Consider the following 20,612-nt stretch of genomic DNA (forward strand, 5'->3'; position numbering starts at 1 on the left):
TGGCTCAAATGTTGCCTTATGGTTGATGATGGCAAAATAATTTATTCTCGATCGATATTTTCTGAAAACTTCCTTCTCCTCTTCCTAAAACCTGTGTATCAATATTTATTTACTTTTGCATCAATAGTTGTTTTGCATAAAGCAGGCTAACAAAATCTGTACTTGCTTAGTTCGCATTTTTGAGCGTTAACACAGAATTTTCGGTCCTATGTTTCTGACGACGAGTCGTGCGGCAAGTCGTACATTTTGAGGTCACCCATCCAAATACTTACCTCGCCTGACAGGGCTTAAAACTAGCACTTCACATTCACTTCAGTGAACTTTTGTCTTAGAAAGCTGTCATAAGCTCAGAGTGCATGCTTAAACTTGTGGTGAAAACCAACTTGTAAGGGAACTTGAAAATGATCAACATGTCGGCCTCGAAGCCACTGTTTCTCGATCCCCTTTTATTTTCTTCAATCTTTCTGGGATTTAGTATTTTACTAGTAACCACATGTCTTCTCAGGGGGCTATTTATCTAAGACATCTACTATGGCACTGTAATGATATACGGTACCAAAACAATATCGTGAACTATTAGAGCTACATATTACGCAAAGATAACTTGAATCTCCTGGAAGACAAAACGCAGCTCAGTTGACAATAATACAGAGCTAGCTGTGTTACTGCACTACCACATGTACACAATGCGTGCCTATTTTTTTTATCTTTTGACATCCAAGTGATAGTCACGTGACTGTTAAGTTAGCTGAACACCAGGCTTTGGCCCGTGCTTTCTGTTAATGAGTTGGCACTAGCAAAACAAATGTCGCCGCATCATGCTAATGCACCATTACTAAACAACTTCAGCTGAGAGCGAACACAGAAAGTCCTGTAGGACAAGTTGTCATGGAAAAAAATCCTGTCAAACTGTACGTTTATGATATTTCAAAAGGGTTTGCAAGCCAATTATCCCCTATGCTTCTGGGTGAGTTTTAACCTAAATGCTAATGCTATCTCGACTGGTTTTGAAAACCTCGTCTTTTTCGTGTTACTGGTCTCATTGAACTTCAAGGCTGTGATGACTCAGCTATCGACCTAACGACGATGGTTGCGATCCACGAAGTTTTTTCGTTCAGTTAAAAAAAATAGTAATTTGCCTCGTCTTCCATGTACAGTATCAGACATGTCATATCATGGAATGGAACGTACATGTATTTTGCCCAATTTTGCGTCGTTTCAAAAAGATCAAATCAATTTCTTTTAGACACGAATCATTGGTGAGCTTGAGGCTCTTCTTTCTCGACAAAAATGTACGTGTATTAAAAAAGGATGAGTTCGATGAAATCTAAAATGGGCCGGATCTATAAAATTAAGCGGCTATATGAGTCTTAATTAAATGCAAGTAGGATAAATTGAATAATGGTAAGAAAACGAGAAAACCCTTTTTCTTCTGTTAATTTCCAGGAAAGAGAATTAACGGAGTTTGGTAAGTACTCTGTGGGCCTTAGTTTTAAAATTTCATGCTTTATTTGGTGCTCATACATGTTTTTGTACTAAATGCAATATTCGCGCACGTATTGTATCGGATATAAAATGTCTCGCCTTCGGCTCGACATTGTATATCCGATACAATACGTGCGCGGATATTGTATTGTGCTTATGAAATGTCAGCATTTAAGTGTTAATGTACACTACAGTAGGTATTTTTGGTGATTAAAGACATTTTAACCGTGAAAATTGAAAGAAACATTTATGTAAAGGAAGAGAAAGCTGTATCAGAAATACAGATATTGATTATTATTATACATTGGTGTCACCAGCTCGATTTTGATTGGCTATAAGCACGCAGCTAATTCTTGCTTGCTCTGTTTCTCTTACGTCATACCAACAAACAATAGATTTTATATATGTAGAATTGACGTCATACCTACAGACAATAGTTTTATGCATGCAGAAGTGACGTGACACCTAACACACTAACCAGCAGTTTGATCAGTTTTCTCATGGCGGAGCTCAGCTCAGGAATATGCATAATAAAACAATTATTGAATTCGGTTTTCGCATGTTAGCGATAATTATCAAGGCCTCAGTTTGTGTTATCCGCCTCAGCCTTCGGCTTCGGCAGATAACACAAACTTTGGCCTTGATAATTATCGCTAACATGCTCAACCTCATCCAATAATTGTTAAATATCATGAATATCATGAATATCATGAATTATTAATGAGTTTTATAAGGTTAAAGGAGAACTGAAGATAAAAATGGAATATTTTTTCCTTTGCCAAATTTGTAGTGCCTGACTCAGTTAAAGGAAATATTGGAGTATTTTAGGGGTTCCTTACATTTGGATGTCTTTATGAGGCCAGAAAGATCCGTATTGATCACTCGATGGAAGTCTGCCATTTTGCCTGTATTATAGCAGGCTCGGGCGCTAAGCGTGACGTCATTGCACACACTTACTTGAACGCGGGAAACTTGAAAAATGGTTCAGTGCGCTATTGTGGGCTGTTCTAATAGAACTCGCAGACACCAAAAGAGTTATAAGTTTTCATCGCTTCTCTGTTCAAAATGAAGTCCTTCTCAAAGAATGGATCATCCGAATTTAGAAGGAAAAACTTGCAAACTATCCAACACTGTCACATATGATCGGATCATTTCGAACCCTTGTGTTTTGAAGGCATCTTGGCCATTAATCTTGGCCACAGCGGTCGATGCGACAGTTGCGTGTAATTGATGAAATGTTAACTTTGTGACTCCATCAATTCCATTTATACCAAGTGAATAAGCTATGTTTTCTCTATTCGGGAGATTTCAGTGGCAAACCCGGTGCCGGAGAAGTGAACTGAAAAGTTGTTTTTGCAAGAAACTGGGAAACGTCATTTCGTAAATGGCATTCGCGCTTCAAGCTGGGTTTTATAAACTTGGCAACGATCACAAAGATGTTTAATTTAAGTTTGAAAATTCGCAAAACTATGAACAGAGTTATGTGTTAACTTCATATATGTTGTTCATTTCTCGCAGCGCTCACAATCCACGTGCTTGACTGAGACCCACAATGGCAGTTTGCAGCGCTTCTCTTTGCAAACACACGGTCGAAAAGCTAGAATGCTACGTTACACAACGAATAGCTTGATCTGTCAGCACTTCTAAGTTTAATAAACAATTATTGGATGAGGTTGAGCATGATATCATGAATTATCAAAACTGAGGCCTGTGTTATCTGCCGAAGCCAAAGGCCATGACGTCACAACATGGCGGCAGACATTCCTTTTTTGGAAGTAACCGGAAGAAAAAGAAAACAAAATGGCAGGCGTTCAAATTAGAAAAACAACCAAGGATTTCGGGCAATTACAAGGCCTTTCAAGATGAAAAAGGATTTTTCTTGTTTTTTTAGGTAAAGGACATTATATTTCGACAATAATAAGACACGAAAAAAATTCATCTTCTAGCCTTCAGTTCTCCTTTAATTATCATGCTTTGTTTCAATATCATAAATTGTAAAATTTGTGAATGATACATGTATGCTTGCATTTAATTTTTCAGTTGCCTATTAAATCTTTGAATTGTGTTATCACGTTGTTTTTACTTGACAGGCATACTGGTATAGTTTGTTATGACAGGGAATTCTTTTATGGAAGTGGTGGAATACAGAGTTGTATGCCAGTAAGAAATTTGTTTGTGCTTTTCTTTCTGAATCCTTGGCTTCTTCCTGGCCCCACCCAACTACCACAAGTGTATGAGCTGCACTTGTAGATAAGCGGCACCCCCAAATTCCAAGCATGATTTTGAGAATAAAATAACAACTTAAAATAAGCACTCTGGCAACAAGAGTAGCTTGTTCGTGGTTGTTCGTGATATTAAAACATGCCGAAAAAAAATGATGTGTATTAATTTTAGAAGTTAATAGACTCTTAAAATACCTTTTATAATAAAAAGCTTATCTTTAATCGATTTCCCTAATTCTTGCGACTGACGACATTTGTCTTCATTGTTGAAGCCCACAGTTGTAAAAATGATAAAAATGTGTGCAGCTTTAAGGTACTCATTAAACCAGTTTGCAAATGTGGTTTTATCAATTGAAACAAGGTGCTACAGGAAACTATAAACCACCATAAGAAAGATTTGAGCTAACTTTTCATGCGTTACCCTCAATGGGAGCCTTCTCATTAAAACTCCTAGTTCAAAATCCCTGCTGTATGAAGTTTTTACAGAAATGTAACCATAAACGCAAAGTGAAAAAAATGAAGATGTTCAAAGTGAATGATTTGGTCAATTGGCACCTACACTTTGGATTATCATTAGACTCTCATCATCTGTGTTCAAATATCGTACATTTAATGCCAAGTAACCATTGTTGTCATTTTATTTAATTCATTGTTTGTGTGCTTTTTTAAAGGGGGGTACAATTCTCAACATTCCAGATGAAGTAATAGATTTAGGAGAAACTGAAATTACTCAAGATGTCTTTATTGAGTACTTACATGGAATTGGGCAACAGGATTTTCGGTAAAAATTATTTTTTACCCCCTTACCTTAAATAAAGACTTCTTTTTGAAGAGCAATCTGTACAGAACTACTCACCCTCTAGAATGTAAGATTTCCTACTGTAGGCCTGAGTGCCAGCTAATACATTGTACATCTGCATTTATGGCGACTGGTTTTGTGGAGGATGATGTTTTGGTCTTTGGAAAGAGCACAAGGCTGCATTTTACACTAGTGATTCCACCACAGTGGCATATGTATTTCAAGGCTGCTGCCTAAGAAAATTTTACCGGAGCGCTTCAGGCTTCCAACATTAAAAGTTAGTAGCCCGAGCCATTTTTACAAGAGCCCAGAATGAATTAATTAAAAGTGAGGATGAATCACATTGCGCTCGCAAGTAAGGCGCCCGAGGCGACCGGTGCCCGTTAGGCAGCAGCCTTGTATTTATAAAAATGAATGAATTAGTTATATCCTATGATTATTTAACAATTATTCGCTGAAGGCAAAGTGATTATCGGTGAATAGTCACCGAGACGAAGTCGAGGTGAATATTCACTGATAATCACTGAGCCTGAGGCGAATAATTGTTTTAGTATAAATACACAGGTGATTATTTCATAAAAGAGAAAAAAAAAATTCAATGCGAAATCATCTTCACTTACAGTGGCAAAACGACTACTGGCAGCCATTTTGTCCGTCCAGGTGATTATCGGCTGATAATCCGAGATAGCGAGCCAATGAGAGCGCGCGATTTTGTATAATCACCTGTGTATTTATACTAATACATATTAGTCATTAATTATTATTTCGTTTCATTACCTCTACAGACCTGAAAAATATCATCTGTTTGAACACAACTGTAACACATTCTCATGTGAAGTGGCCATATTCTTGACAGGGAATAAAATACCTCAACACATTCAAGACCTCCCTTCTGAGGTTCTGGGCACGTAAGTGTATGCAATTATCTTGATGTTAATTCTTTGAAGGGGTCCTTAGATTTTACTTACGGACATGCGTCTTTAGCTTACTGATGACTGCAGGACTTCATTTTCTCCAATGGGAATTAAAACCTTGCTTAATTCAGAAAATAGAGAAAGTTATAATGCATCATAAGTAACAAGGTCAGCAGAATGAATTTTAAACCCTTTAAAACCCAAATTCCTAAGGACAGCTTTATGATCATAATATGCTACTATATTATTTGGTGGAATAAAGTGATGTATTGTATTAAGTTAATTTTCAGATCCTTTGGTCAGATGATAAGACCTTTAATTGACTCCATGACAGTCACACCTGCAGCTGAACCAGGGGTGTCAACTACAGCCTCAGTGTCATCTTCATTAAATGGACCTGAAACTATTTTTGAACCAAGGAAAACATCTTCTAGTGCAACAAGGCTTAGAGAAAAGGCAGATGGTTGGTTAGTTCTTTTTCTTCTCAGTTTGTTTCCAGGATCTTTTGCATCATTACTGTACATGTATCTCGCGGTAAGCCCAGTTTAGTCATGGAGACCAACAAAGTAACTCTCTGAAAATGTGTACTGTGATGGCAAAATCAACGGAATAATCTGTTGACAATTAAGTTGGTGACGACTTCAATTCTTCTTTCTGTGTAATTTGTTTTTTAGTCAAAGTGCTTCATTGAGGAAACCTAACACATACAATCAAGTTGATGTAAGTCTGCTGTCCTTATACATCATTTCATTCTTTTGACTGAGTTATTGTGGGTAAACACATGTCATTACATAATTTTGTGACATCAAGTCTATATGTTTGAACAAAGAATTCTTTAAAGCTAAGGGATTGACCAGTGATAGAACTGATGCAACATTATGCTGGGCCTTTCATTGAGCTTCACTTTATTTAATGAACCTCTACTTTAATATCAATATAATAATTATATTATTATTAGTCATCCTGATGAGAAAAATGTAAAGCCTAAATTTAAAGTTACTATTTTATTTAGTTATCATGATATTTTAGAATAAAAATAATAGATGTTAATGCTGGTAAGCAAATACTGGGCAGAGCCTGGGAGGAGAGAGTGACTTCCCATCATGTGACTACCTTATTTGGCTCAGTCTCTCATTCTTCCCGCCATATGAGCCCTCTCGGTTTGAAATTTCCAAAACTCAACTCGTTCTGTTGTTTCTGCTCAGCATTTTATTCCCGCTATGGAATTTGCTGGCCTCACAAACGAGGTTTTACGCCTCCTGCTATCGCAAAACAATTTACCTATAACTGGAACCCGGGAACAATTGAGTGAACGCCTTCACACCGTAGATACATCCGCACCATCTTGTAGCTCGCGGACCCGAAGCGCGGATTCCCATCCTTCCGAACCGGCAGAAAAACGTTTACGCCCCACCGTGAACCCGTCTACTTCAAGTTCGTCTCCTGAGGACGTATCACCCTGTGCAGATCCACCAGAAACTGTCCCCATTCCCGACGACGCTTTGCCTGAAACAGGCGGTCAACAACGGTTAATCTAATCCAAAGTGGCATCCAAGCAAGAAGACCTTCAAACACGGACACGTCCCCAACCATGCTAGCCACTCTTATCTCCACCATCGTGGACGAAAAACTTAAGAATATACAGCCAACTCAGTTCCTGCCTCAACCGCAAGAGCCTCCACCTCAACATGTAACACCTCGACAAACACCACGGCAATTGGACCTCGCCGATCCCACTTCGTCGCCAGCCTTCTCAACCAACCCAGCGCCGGCAATGACATCCCTCCCACTATCTCTCAAGGACAGTCTTCAGGGATCGCGTTAACGCAGAAATCGTGCATTTTTACGCAAATAAAATCCAAAAAATGCATCATCGAAATTTTAATGCGTCCTAGGACGCAAGGCACTGACTTAAATAACTCACACAACTTGCTTTGATTTGTCAGTATATTCTGTTGTTTGCAAAACTGTTGGAGCGATCCGTGATCATAATTGAAGTTCTAAGAAATGTGGTTTAAAACATCTAAAATGGTTAAAACTAAATTTTCGACCGCCTTCTGCGGTCTTCTTCAGAGGAATGTACTCTGCAAGTCACTGAATGCAAATATATAGCAAAAGACGTCACTGTTCGTTGCTCCTAAGGGAGGAAACCAGTGATGCGTAAACCCTTGGAAAGGGTGCTCTTTCATTAACAGAGTTCTTGTCCAGGAATGAATGTAACGGCTCTAGAAAAAGCCTTTGTCTGCCGTTCCTATGCATATGCGTCAATATTAATTCCAAGTTGGTTACTCTCTTTTTCTCATAATTTAAAACATACTCTTTTTCTCGCAGAGAGTCACCAAGATTTTGGGACCCCCAAAAAATGCTTGGGACCCCAATTTGGCCGAACATGCGGGTCCCAGGACCCAGATTGAAAAATCCTAGTGCCATCCCTGGTCTTTGCTATCAGCACATGTTCCTACCAAAGTTAAACAGGCAGTATTAAAGGGTGGGTATGTTGAGTTTGACACACTGCTGCCAGAAAGCTCGTGCCTTTAAGACAACGATCTTCCCGGGCTTTGTATTTCCTTCGACGGAAAACAACTTAGTGTTCCCTCTTCCTCTCGGAAAAAGAAAACCCATATTGATTCTATCGACAAATGGCTATCGGCCTTTGCTGTGTATTGTACTGTCCTTCTCACTTCTTTTCCCCAAAGGGCGGTAGAGATGTTTTCCTATCAAGAGATTATTCGATCAGCCCAAAGGAAGTTCGCAGGTTTCGCATGGCTTTCCTATGACATTGACTTTCGTCGGAAAGCAGCCACAAACCTCGCCGTTAATTGGGGAGAGCGGGACCCTCATCTTTTTCTAATGAAATTTACTGGGCAAGCTAAATCCTCCTGTACAATCTGTGGGAGTGGGGATCACATCACTTCCAGCTGCTCCCTCTCTGCCCTTAGGCAACCTTCACACCGAGTCTGCTTCAACCTCACCCAGGGAATCCAGTGCAGCAAAGACCCATGCCCCTTCATTCACCGCTGTAAGACCTGTAATGGAGAGCACCCCTCCTACCGCCATGAAGACTCGTCTTCAAAAACTAGAGGCCATGGTGAAAAAAATTAGCAAACCGCTAGTTTCTTGCAGTCCCAAAAGGCCCAAACTCCTGTTAATGTCCCTTTGTTACGCGACCTCCTTAAACACCACCCCTATCAGAACTTTGTTTCTTACCTTTGTGCGGGCTTGACCAATGGCTTCAGGGTGGGCTATAAGCGGCCCCGTATCTCTAGATACGCCCCTAACCTTCCGTCTGCGAACCATCAACCCCAAATCATGGGGGCCAACCTCCTTGATGAGGTTCAGCTCGGTCGCTTTGCCGGCCCCTTCCAATCCCCTCCTTTCGAAAACTTTCAGATTCACCCCCTTGGTCTTGTCCCAAAGAAGAACAGTGAAAAATGGCCTACTATTTTTCACCTATCCTATCCTAAGGGGTCCTCTGAAAGCTTAAACGCCTGTATACCCATTGAAGACTTCACCCTCCAATACATACGTATCGATGATGCCATTTCCATGGTTCTTGAACATGGCCCTGGCTGTTTCATGACCAAAACCGATATCCAATCTGCCTTCAGAATAATCCTTGTTCACCCTGAGGACTGGGAGCTCCTGGGAATGGCTACTACTTCGACAAAGCCCTTCCCTTTGGCCTTCGGAGCACCCCCTTCATTTTTAACCAGCTTTCTGAATCCCTTGAGTGGTTAGTTAAGCATTATTTAAAGATCCCTTCTATCATCCACATTCTGGACAATTTCTTCATCATTCAACCACCTCCCTCCTCCCTCTGTGCAACAGCCTTGTTTAAGATCCTTACCCCTTTCACAGAGTTAAACATTCCCCTTGCCCCTAACAAAACCTTCCGCCCCACCCAAGTTCTGGAGTTTATGGGAATTACCCTTGACTCTGTCCGAATGCAAGCTCGGCTTCCTGAGGATAAGTTAATATGGACCCGCACCCTACTTTCCACATGGTCTTCAGAAAGGGCCTGTGTTTTGCGCGACCTCCAGTCTCTCATCGGGTCTTTACAGTTTGCTTGCAAGGTCATCTCACCCGGACGCCCCTGTATGCAACGCATATTCAACGTAACCCACAATGTCTCCAAACCAGGGCAATTTACCTTAACAGAGAGTTCAGGAAAGATGTTGCCATGTGGCAACTTTTTCTTGACCGCTGGAATGGGGTTAGTCTGTTTCTCCGCCCCTTCACCGAACAATCCCCTGATATCCATCTTTATACCGATGCCACAGGTTCTATTGGCTTTGGAGCCTTTTTTTGGTAATCAGTGGTTTCATGGTTCATGGCTTCTAGGTCACCACCTTAACCCTGCCACAGGTTCTAGCATCACCTGGCAGGAGCTTTACCTTATCTACCTCTCCTGCATTCTCTGGGGCCACATGTGGGCCAATAGGAGAATTTGCTTTCATTGCGATAACCAAGCAACAGTTACTATTCTATCCACTAAGAACTCCCAAATTCCCCGCATCATGAACCTTGTTCATTTATTCATTTAATCACCCTCCAAACCCTCCTCTTCAACTTTACCGTTACCTCCAAACATGTGCCCGGAGTCGACAATGGCATTGCTGACAGCCTGTCTCGATTTCAGAAGACCCGTTTTCGCCAGCTCGCGTCACATGCATCGCCAGTTCCATGCCCGATCCCTCTTTTCCTGACCAAGGTTTTACTGTACAGGCCGTCACCTATATCTTCAAGTCCATCGCCACCTCAACTCGTCGGACATATTCCACCTGTGAGTGCTATTTCATTCAGTTTTTCCTTTTCCACAAGCTCATTTCCCCCTAACATACCCTTTCTACCTGCCCACGAGTCCACCTTGATCCATTTGTTACTCATCTATCCAACACAGTCTCTTACGGCACAATTAAAGTTTTTCTGGCAGTGGTCAACAACCTTCACATTGAGTTTGGCTCTCCCCTGGACCTTTCGGCAATGCCAGTCCTTCACAAGACTTTGAGGGGGATCAAACTTTCCCATGGCACTGCAAAGAAGGCTCGCTACCCAATCACTTCTTCGGTTCTCCATAGAATCTATACTAAGTTACAACCATTTCAGTCTTCCGATGTTGACTCTTCTATGCTATGGGCTGCATTTATCCTTGCATGTTTTGGCTTTTTAAGAAGTAGCGAATTTACCCGCAATGGCAATTTCGACGCTCAGTCCCATCTTGCTATAACAGACATCTCGTTCCATCCCAACATCCGGGATCCTTCACCCTATTTTATTTGACATTGTAATCAAAAAGTCCAAAACTGACCCTTTCCGGGAGACAGCCAGGCTCACTATTGCAAGGTCATACTCAGACGTATTTGCGGTCACTGCTCTGCAAGATTATATGCTCCAAACTGCAACTCGAGACCCTGGCCAGCCTTTCTTCAGATTCTCCTGTGGACTAAATCTCACCCGGACTTCACTCACCAACAACTTAAGGACTCTTCTAAACCTCTGCAACATTGACAGCTCCTGCTATGCCTCTCACAGTTTTAGAATCGGTGCCGCTACGACCGCTGGAGCCGCTGGCATTCCCGACTGGCTAATCAAAATTCTGGGTCGCTGGAAATCTAATGCATACCAAGCTTACATCAGGACCCCCAAGGAAACAATATGTAAAGTTCCCCAGTCACTGGCCTCCAGCTCCTCCTGTTAATAAATCCCCCTGGAATCTTTGAGAACACTAGAGTGTCTAATTGACATTGGCGTTCAGTGATGTACAATGGTAGTTGCTTGGATAGCTTTATCCTATTTTTTCGTGTAGTTCAAAACCTGTAGTGTTTTCACCTATGGCCCCAGCAATTGTGTTGGCATCCTCTCCAATCTTGGCCGCGTCGATTTGCGCTATCCCCCCCCCCCAACCCATTTTTCTCAGGTGTTTCGATATACTCGCCAGTCACACAGGTGGAATCACTATCCTAAGCTTAATGCCATGTTTTTTCCCTTAAAACAGCCCAAAAAAAAAAAAAAAAACAAAAAGGTTTATTTGGCTTCTTAGGGCTTTTGGTGAGATTCTCTTTCTTTGGGCTCTCTGCCCTTACAAGTCCACGTTGGTCTATGGTAAAGGACTATCCTACCAGAAATGTTTTGTGCGAGAGACTTTATCCCCTCCAGTCTTTATGGAACGTCCATTTGTTTGGGTTCTCTCTGCTCATGTCATGATTTCGTATAGTTCTAAACGTATAGCGTTTTCACCTATGGCCACCGCAATCACATTGGTATCCACTCAAGCTTAGCAGCGTCTGTTTTTGCTCATTCCCTCCCACCCACTTTCCTCAGGTGTCTTCTCGATACAATCGTTTCCCATTCCTCTTTTAGCCACATGCTAAGCTTAATGCCATGTTTTTCCTTAAACAACAACAACAACAACAACAACAGCAAAAGCCAAAAACTAAAAAAAAAAATCAAAACAAAACAAATAACAGAAGCAAGGCCCATTCGACACTTTCTGTGACATTCTCTCTTTGGGTTTTCTGCCCTTTCAAGTTCATGTTGTACTATGGTTAATGAGTATTTTGACAGTAATATTTTGCGCGAGGGTCCTATCCCATCCAGTCGAATTTTTCGTGCGAGGGTCCTATCCCCTCCAGTCTCTGTGCGATGCCCATTGGTTTGCGTTCTTTATGCTCATGTCATGACCCCTATCTCCACTCGTGGGTTCTCTCCTTTCACCCTGTGGACAGGCAACGGTGGCTTTTCGCTATTGCAACTCGTGAAGATGGGGTCATTCTTTCTCCCTGTCAAATGGGAGCAAATCCACTAAATGGGCTTCCCACAGGGCACTCTTCGTCTATCTCGGCGTCGTTTTGGGCGGGGAATTGCTGCCTGCGGCACCCCTTCAGCCCTGTCTGTGCTGAAGCTACGTTAGGGAGGGGGCATATTGTTACTTTGCTGGACTGGGTTAACTTGGCTCCAGGACATTATGCCAGCAACTATGCCCACCTTGCAATAAAGGCATGAGGCACCCCCTCGGCTAGTTGCCGAGGCCCCTTATCCGGTGGTCCATACAGGCGGTGGGTATTATCCGCGTCTTGCCAGTACATTCCCTGCCCCTTGTTTACGCCCAAGTTGCGTCTATTGTCTTTTATTGCGCACCTAAGCATTAACTTTTTATTTATTTGCTAGCTTTAGCTACATAATTCCAAACTTTTTTTTGGAAATTTCAGACACCAAAAAGAGTTAACAAAAAAATTGACAAATTTGAAAATTTTTCACAGTCAAAAACGTTGATAAACGTTTTTTTTTTTGTAGAGTAAGAGAGGACTGCTACGGCAGTGTCAAGAGCAGAACAAGTTATTCACCAAAAGACGAATTTCTTTCTTTTTTGGGAATTTTAGAGAGTTTATGGAGAATTTTAGATATTGCTAAAATAATTTTAGAGCTTTTATCGGGAAATTTTGGAAAGAATGTTAGGCCAGTTTTTGGTAATTATGTAGCTAAGCCTCTTATTTGCCTTTTTTTCTTGTGTTTTATTTGCACATAAATTATTTTTTATTCAGACACACACGACACTTTATCTCAAAGAGAATTTTATGAGTGCTGAGGGATTTTCAGACGAAGATGCTAGTCATTTTGACGAACTACAACAGTGCTTTGAAAGTAATAAAACAACAGAAGTTAATGAAAGGCAAATCGAATTCCTGGGTAAGAATTATTGAAAACTGTCTGAAATGCTCATATGCCATTTTTTTATACATCCAATATCAAAACCACCAGTTTTATGTGTGTTAATGTATGCAAAGTTTAACTGTAAGAAATTAATCGAAATAAAAATTGGCTACAATCAAAGAAAAACCATGATAAAAAAATCGACGGTGATGATTTTGGTAGAAAACAAAAGGTTTAAGGCTAGCACGCCATGCAAGTGCGTTTTTAAGAAATTTTGATACATTTATTAGCCGTCATCACCTTGACAGCGTGAAATGACCGAATTTGGGGTTACTGGAGAACGTGAACACCCGGCGATGAATTTCCAATTTTCAACCTCCACACCGTTCATTCCAACAGTTGCCAGAATAATTAACAATTATTCCATGAGCGCGCGTTGGATATGAGTTGGCTATAACCAGTCTCATATCCAATTAGCGCGAATGGAATAATTGTTTTATTAAATTCCTCAAACTCCAAAAGTTTAGATAGTACGAAATACGAGCGAAAAAAGCGAGCAAATCCGAGCGAAATCGAAAAAACTTAATGAGAACTGATGCGATATTTTGTAAGACCTTGTTGTCAGAGAGACGCAGGGTCATCTCAAAAGCATTTCTTACCATTTCGCGTTCTTCTAAATGTCGGAATTGATCCAAACTTTCAACAAAATGTTATTTTTTTCTGCTTTATGCAGAGAGAAATTTCGCTTTCCGGCGAAAAAAATCTTAGCTTGACGTTTTAGGGCGCAATGATTTACCATATAAGGTCAAATTAAGGTATATGAGCTGTCATAATTATGAACTGATAACCGAGATTGTTGAAACCAATCAGAGCACGAGAAATGCATTAACCGAGGTTGAAAATTTAATAAACTTGGAATAACCACGGAGTAGAATAACGCGCATATTGTTGTGTTTTTAGATTATGTTGTCGTATCCGTCGCCGTCGTCCTTGCGTTTTAGCTCCTTGTTATAATTTCGTGCTGGCTGTGGTGTCGCATGAACAGATGTCAAGAAAAACCTTTTGGAGACGGGGCGGAAAATGACATTTTAATGACCTCACGAACTAGCCGAACTACATACACTCCAAATTACTCAAAAGGAAGGGTTGAAGATCAAATCTTGCTGCTGTGTGCTCACGTTTTGTGAACAATCGTGTAATTTGGTCATTTCACATTGTACGTTTCCAGAGAACGAGAAACATGTGAACAAATGTTCCAAACTCAGGTGCAGAGCCGTTGTTTAGCATAATTTTTTACCATCCTATCAAGAGTGGGGGAAAGCTTTATAACTGTTGATTCGCGAATGCGTTTTTCTGCCTTTGCGGCCGGCTGGATATACGAATTTATTTGGTATTCATCTCTCAATTGAAATCCGCCCAAGAAGAGAAAGAAAAGAAAGTAGCTCTGCGGGATAGAAAGTTAAAGTTCCCCCTGTAATAAAAAAAAAATCCCTTCCTGTTTTTTCTTCAGATTCTGAAAGTGTGTTTACTTAACACCTGAGTGGCAAAATTTTGAGCTTTGATTTATATCTTAAGGCCGTTTACTTTGAGTGTAAGTTTTGTATTTCACGGTCCGCCGTTACTCATGTTCAAAACTGATTGATTGGATCTCAGAGGGTTGGATCCAGGGAAAAATGACGTCAAAGGCTCACTAGCTTAAAATTTCAGCATGTGAATGCAGCTTATTATAAATGCAAAACGCGAGTTTAAAAGGCTGAAAGCCAAAACTCCCGTACTGCATATTAATTCTGCGGCGTACACTCGCATTGCATTCTTAAACTGTGAGCCTTTGACGTCATTTTCTCCTCGAATCAGTTCCTCTCAAGAAGTTAAAGTTAGTAATGGCGGACCATTAAATAGGGAAATTCCAGTTAACATAAACAGGTGTCTTTTTTAAATCAAGGCTTAAAACTTTGGTCGCTTACTGTTTGGTTAACATAGCTTTGAAATCCAAAGAAAAATAAGAATTCATTTTTTGGTCACAGGGGCACTTGAAGGCTGAAAGTCAGTGCTACTGAATGGTGAAAAATCGTATTATCTCGTTTCTAATTTAACAGATCGGGTTTTTGAGAAATTCTCTTCACAAGAGGAGGGAGGCCTTGCATTTCAGCAAACTCTACGTCTTCTGCAAGTGTTTTCATCATGCGAGAAACTCTTTTCTAAGTCCAAAGGTTGGTCTCTAATCTCAACACAAGGAGTCCTTTGAGGCACGGAATTTGATCCAGCTTTATAAAAGTCAAAGTAGTTTGGTAGAAGTGTCTGTGTCAGCGTGGTTTTTAGGCTAGGACTTTTGGTTGGCTGCCTCTTCCTCGCGCAAATCACTGAGTCTCCCAAGCGAACTACAAGCACAGAGACAATCGATCTACTTGATTTTGCGAATATGAAATGACGAAAAATTAAGCGACTGTCATTATGCATGTGTGCTATTAATTTTAATCACAAAATGACTTTAAACACTTTCAATCGCATTCAAATTATTGTCATAGGTCTCGCCCCTGGCCCCCAACGGGGCTCTGCCCCCTGTTACCTTCTGTTAAAAGAATTGACAAGAACCATGTATTTAAAAGTACCAAGTTAGTTCGTTATAAGAATCTAGCGACTGTAAAATCACAGATTGATACCAAGAACCCTTGACGTAAAATTGCCAAATTAAGGAAACGGTTTGACTGACTTTCGACTCGGGAGAGTATCAATCGTTTCAATGTCCTTGGTAGACAAGTCAAAGCATTTCTCCGCAATCAATCAGACCCCGTGACTTTTTTTTTTGTGAAACAGGACTACAGGAGATGGTCAAGAAGACCTTTGGGATTTTTCCGAGTGTAACTTCTTGTTCGACACAAGTTGAATGCGTTAAATTGGTGAGTGCATGATGACATGCTCGTTCGTAGCTTGCTGCCCACCAGCTGGCTCTGTGTTCGTCAGGTCCCATCTCGAAGAGCTTCGCCCTTCCCTATTTAATTCCCAAGATAGTAAGAAATGGTGATTATCAAGGCTTATTAGACCGAGTTTCAATCGAGTGTCGTAAAACCAAAACCAAAGTGATTACTTTGGCCAATCAAAAAAAAACGGAGACAATCCAGTAAACCAATCAAATCTCGATGTAATTACACGAAGCCGACACAAAGCGCAGGAAAATGTGCACGCGCGAGCCACGATTGGTTTTGGTTTCACTTCTGATTAGGTTGAAAAAGTGGCGCGAGCACTTTGAACCAGTCACTAAGCGAAGTAATGCAAAACCAAAGCAATTCGCTAATTACTTTTGACACTCAATTGAAAACCGCTCTATAAGGCTTATTATTTAAACGGTATGATTTAAGTACTGCTCACTGCTCAACACTCTGGGTTGATGTTTCTTTTTGTTTCCGACTGATCAAAACGATGATCATCATAATTCAAGTTGCATTTTATGCAAAATCAAGTCACGAAGGTTATAGTTACATTGCGGTTGTTAACTTTCCTTGCAGTTTTCTTGTGTTGTAAGCCACAGGACGGGCCATTCATTCATGTTTCAAGATAGTCTCCCTGTGCCTCTTGCTGCTGTTACTGTGAATTGTCTTCTGAGTAAAGACTCTGCCCTTCAATCAGCCGGTGCTGCTTTAGTTTCAAATATCGCCAGATATCAGGTACCCATTTGTTTTGTAACGCTCATGCAGTGCATCTCGTTTTGTACATGTCATACGTCACAGTAAGTTTGAAACAATGGATTTCAAAATGGCCGCCGTATCCGTAAAGTGGTCCATGACAAAACATTTTTTATTTTCGGCCCAAACAACCTCACAATTCATCCCAATTTTTATTCCCGCAATGTTGATACACACTTTCCATTCTAAACGACTTGGGGTTATAACGAAGTTATTATGGTAACGGGATATGATATTATAGACGACGTTCTCGTTGGCGTCGTTATTGCGAAAGCTCCCTATTTTTGTCACTCACACGACGACGTGTCAACGTTCATTACTGTTAAGTTTACTTGTTTCGCGAAAACCAAATGATTTGGTCTTTTTTTTTTCTTAAAAAGGTTCATGAAGACATTGCTCTAGAATGTTCTACAGCTGTTATTGAAGTTCTCAGCCAGGACATATCCTCAGACACAGGTCAGTTCTTGACTTTTCGGCAGTTTGTTTATTGGATGATAGCATTTTAGGTTGAATTTCTACATTGATCATTAATTTTATGAAATCACAAAAATCTTAATAAACGATGTGCGCAAAATACGTTATTCATTGCTGCCGAATACACGGGCACGAAAAGTTTCTTTACATGATACTTTTCTTTCAAAGAAATTTTGTTTATTTTCTTGCGGTAGCCATTAGGCGCAAAGTATCCTAAATGGCTTAATACTGCTTCTATAACTGCAAAAAAAAAAAAAAAATACTGATGTCTTTCTGTTGTTGTTTTCAGGTCATAATTGTTTGTATGCTGTAAGGCGATTTATTGAAGTTAGCTCAGAGGTAGGTTGTTCGTTCTATTCTTAAGTGTGCCTGGTAGCGTCTAAATGTAAAATTGAAATGACCTTTAAACATTACTTGACGACGCAATCCCAAGGTCATTATTATTATTGTTAAGTCACAAAGTGCACTTGACACATTCAATAAGTACCAAAAACAGTCGCTCGCCAAGATAACCGGTTAAATCGTTTTATTTCAAGAGACTTTTCAACGTTTTTGATGGCGACAACTTTCGCACCTTTAAAATAATTTGTCCTAAATGTCGCCGGGCAAATACCCTTACTGCGTGCACTTGTTAAGCAATCTATTTAGTTTATTTATATTATTAAGTTAAAATTTTAGGAGGGGGTTGGGTTGGTGCTTAAACGTAGGAGGGGACTTATGTCCTATTGTTTTTGCACCAGTACTGTTTGTACAAATCCTTAAATAAATAAATAAATAAATAAATAAATGAGTAAGGTACAAGTTGCCCCTCCTCAACCCGGAAAAAAACTTGAGAAGATCAGCACATGGGGAGCGCGTTTGGGTCTTCAAATTAAAGTGAAATTTTCAATTACTTCACTGATAAGTCATAAACCTAAAGAGATCCCTACACAGCATCGATTTGGTGGAAGGTAGCTGGAGCTAGTGGGCACTCTTCCCCTCCCTTTCTGCCAAATCCCCCTTTTCGGCATAAAAGAGCTTTTCGTGATCCATTTTTTGGTTTAGGTGACTGGCCTCGCGAGCGTGATGGGTGTTAATGTCGACAAGTTCAAAGGCATCAATCCCGAAATGGACCAACTTTGTGATAACTTGGGGAAGTTGTTGAGCTGACAATGAAGATTCCACGATTTAAAGATATATTCAAACTCATGAGTACTTTGAACACCTGGCGACCATCTTTTAAGTCGTTGTAGAAGAGGTATCATATGGTACAGTCACGCTGAACAATTGCGAAGACAAGGAACCTTGCTAAAAAACGTTTTCGAGTATGAGCAAGTGGTCTTACATATACTGCTTGTGATGATATTAATTACGGACTATTTAATAGCATAATCGGCGAGTGCTCGTCGTCAGAGCATAGTAGTGAGTGCATTTACGGTCGAGAGTTCGCAATTTATGTGGACTAAAACGGACGTCTTATACAGTTGAGGTTATTTTCATCTCATCAATACCGACAAGTCACAGCATATATCAGGGTTTTCTTGTTTTTAATTGGCGTCAAAACTGTTTCAGAAGAACGGAATATCTACGTAAATTATTTTCCTTTCTCCTAGAATAATTCACATAAATTTACAAAATCTCGCGTTTAGTGCTAAAGCTATTATTCACTCTTTATCCGTCAAATTAACTTTTTGTCCTTTATCACCTCTCGTCGACAGTCTTGGGGGATTTGAGAAGGTGATTTAGGTCAGGCAAATACGGGCCTTGGTTTAAGGTAATCAATGATTATTGTCTACAAAAATAAACTGACTTTTTACAATACATTTGCTGTAATTTGAAAGGGAAACATTTCCAGGAGAATGATATTGCTCCTCGCACTGTGCCCTTCTTTTCTCGATCCTCTTGTCTCGATCCTCTAGTCCAGTCGTGATAGTTTTGCCTGAAAGGTAAGAATTCGCTCTCGGTTCGAAAAATGAATTGCGTCTCTTAGAAATTTTGCTATACGTAGCTTTGCATCTCATAGCTTTTGTCTTCGTCTTTTTTCGTTGTGACAGACGGTTCAAGCTTAATGTCCTTGCGTATGCCCGGTGGTTGTACGCCACTAAACGCTGGAGTAGCCCATCGTGCATTTGGTTTAACTGGTTTGATTTCCTGCTTATCCGGTTCAGTGTTCGGTATGGGTACAACCGTGGCTGTTGTCTTAGACTCTCTTTTGCCCGAACTCTTTGCTCGCTTAGGGTCTGATTTACGAAAAGGCTTTTTGAAAAACTTCTTTTTCCCTTCTTCCTCACTACTTGAGTGCGGTGATTGTGATCGGGTGGCTGAGCAGTTATTAACAGGTCTGAAAACTTTACTCGGTTCCCTGTCGACTTCCATATTGCTATCATATATCTCGGTACTATCCTCGCTCATGACGTAAATTGGAGCTCGTGGTGATATATGTCCGTCACTTGATTTAGTGTCTGATTTTTCACTTTCGGGACTCGGTAGTCCCGACGTCAATGAATCGACTTTCTCCGAGCTTCTACCGATTTTGTTAATCGCACGGGACTGACTTCCTATTGGCGGAAGCCGCAGAGTAGCTGGATTAGCGCACCAATTAGATCGTGTTTTGTTCATCGGAGAAAGCCGATGTCTTGAGCTAGCACTGACTGGCTGTGATCTGACTGCGTACTCAAAGGAACTCAAACTACTTTCTGAGTCATTTGGCCCTTGTCTATCCAAACCAACTGGGGTTGAAATAGCAGCGCTGGCGTTATTATTTGCTTCTTTCTCTGAAACGCTCTCACCCTGATTTGGTTGGCCATCTTTGCAACTGTCTTGCTCTCCATCTCCATCTCCATCAGTTTTCGTTGCTAGTTTGTTTTCAAGTTCGCCTTCTCTTGACGAAGTAACAGAAATTTCTTCTTTTGCGTCCTCTAAGTGCTTCATCAAGACAGCAACCACAACATTAAGAAGGACAAACTGCGTTGCGAGCACAAAAATTGCAAAGTAAATTGGAGCAATGTGTTCGAGGGCTGAGCATCCCGTCGACGGATCCTTTGCGCATCGTTTCTTATTTATGATGTCCTGTTGATAAGGAAACACAAGATGTCACATGGATGAAGATTTCAGGCTAATTTTAGTAATACACGCTTAAACAACTGAACTGACAGTTGTTTTCCGAAAATATACTTTACAGTAGTAGTATTGAACATGAGGCCATTAACGCGTTTAAAGTGATCATCGTCAAGTTTCCCGAGAAGAAAAGCTGCTTAGTCTTCAACAGATGAACAGCTTTGAAATGTTATTTTTTTGGAATTAAATGAAATCTGATCTTATCCTCAACGTTTTCCCTTAAGAACATTTTGAAGTTTTGGTATATACCCCACCCATCACTTCATGGTGCGTCGCCCAAGATGTGCATGTT

At 40.6% G+C, this 20,612-nt stretch overlaps 2 protein-coding genes across 4 annotated transcripts in view; one reads left to right on the forward strand and one right to left on the reverse strand.

Annotated features, from left to right (window-relative positions):
• The first annotated feature begins 780 nt into the window (after window positions 1-780).
• Window positions 781-19,024, forward strand: LOC137972110 (uncharacterized). Its single transcript, XM_068818938.1, has 14 exons — window positions 781-967; window positions 1,447-1,468; window positions 3,576-3,645; window positions 4,379-4,488; window positions 5,292-5,414; window positions 5,711-5,887; window positions 6,095-6,140; window positions 12,962-13,106; window positions 15,167-15,280; window positions 15,885-15,967; window positions 16,574-16,732; window positions 17,131-17,206; window positions 17,514-17,563; window positions 18,269-19,024. Exons 1-14 carry the CDS (start codon window positions 889-891, stop codon window positions 18,371-18,373), a joined length of 1,359 nt encoding a protein of 452 aa, XP_068675039.1. The 5' UTR covers window positions 781-888; the 3' UTR covers window positions 18,374-19,024.
• LOC137972109 (voltage-dependent T-type calcium channel subunit alpha-1H-like) overlaps window positions 19,018-20,612 on the reverse strand; it is a 33,363-nt gene continuing 31,768 nt past the window's right edge. For all 3 annotated transcript variants that reach the window (XM_068818937.1, XM_068818935.1, XM_068818934.1), the window contains exon 27: window positions 19,018-20,272. In XM_068818937.1, coding sequence (XP_068675038.1) covers window positions 19,202-20,272 — 1,071 coding nt within the window. In that variant the 3' untranslated portion in view covers window positions 19,018-19,201. The remainder of the gene's footprint in view (window positions 20,273-20,612) is intronic.

The sequence above is a fragment of the Montipora foliosa genome, chromosome 9, assembly GCF_036669935.1.
Source record: "Montipora foliosa isolate CH-2021 chromosome 9, ASM3666993v2, whole genome shotgun sequence".
In the NCBI taxonomy this organism is placed as follows: Eukaryota; Metazoa; Cnidaria; class Anthozoa; order Scleractinia; family Acroporidae; genus Montipora; species Montipora foliosa.

Bases quoted from the DNA above. Each gene is read 5' to 3' on its own strand.
- LOC137972110 (XM_068818938.1), top strand. From the start codon at position 889: ATGGAAAAAAATCCTGTCAAACTGTACGTTTATGATATTTCAAAAGGG. The intron at 968-1,446 runs GTGAGTTTTAAC...GTTAATTTCCAG, and splicing joins ATTATCCCCTATGCTTCTGG to GAAAGAGAATTAACGGAGTT. The intron at 4,489-5,291 runs GTAAAAATTATT...TTACCTCTACAG, and splicing joins ATTGGGCAACAGGATTTTCG to ACCTGAAAAATATCATCTGT.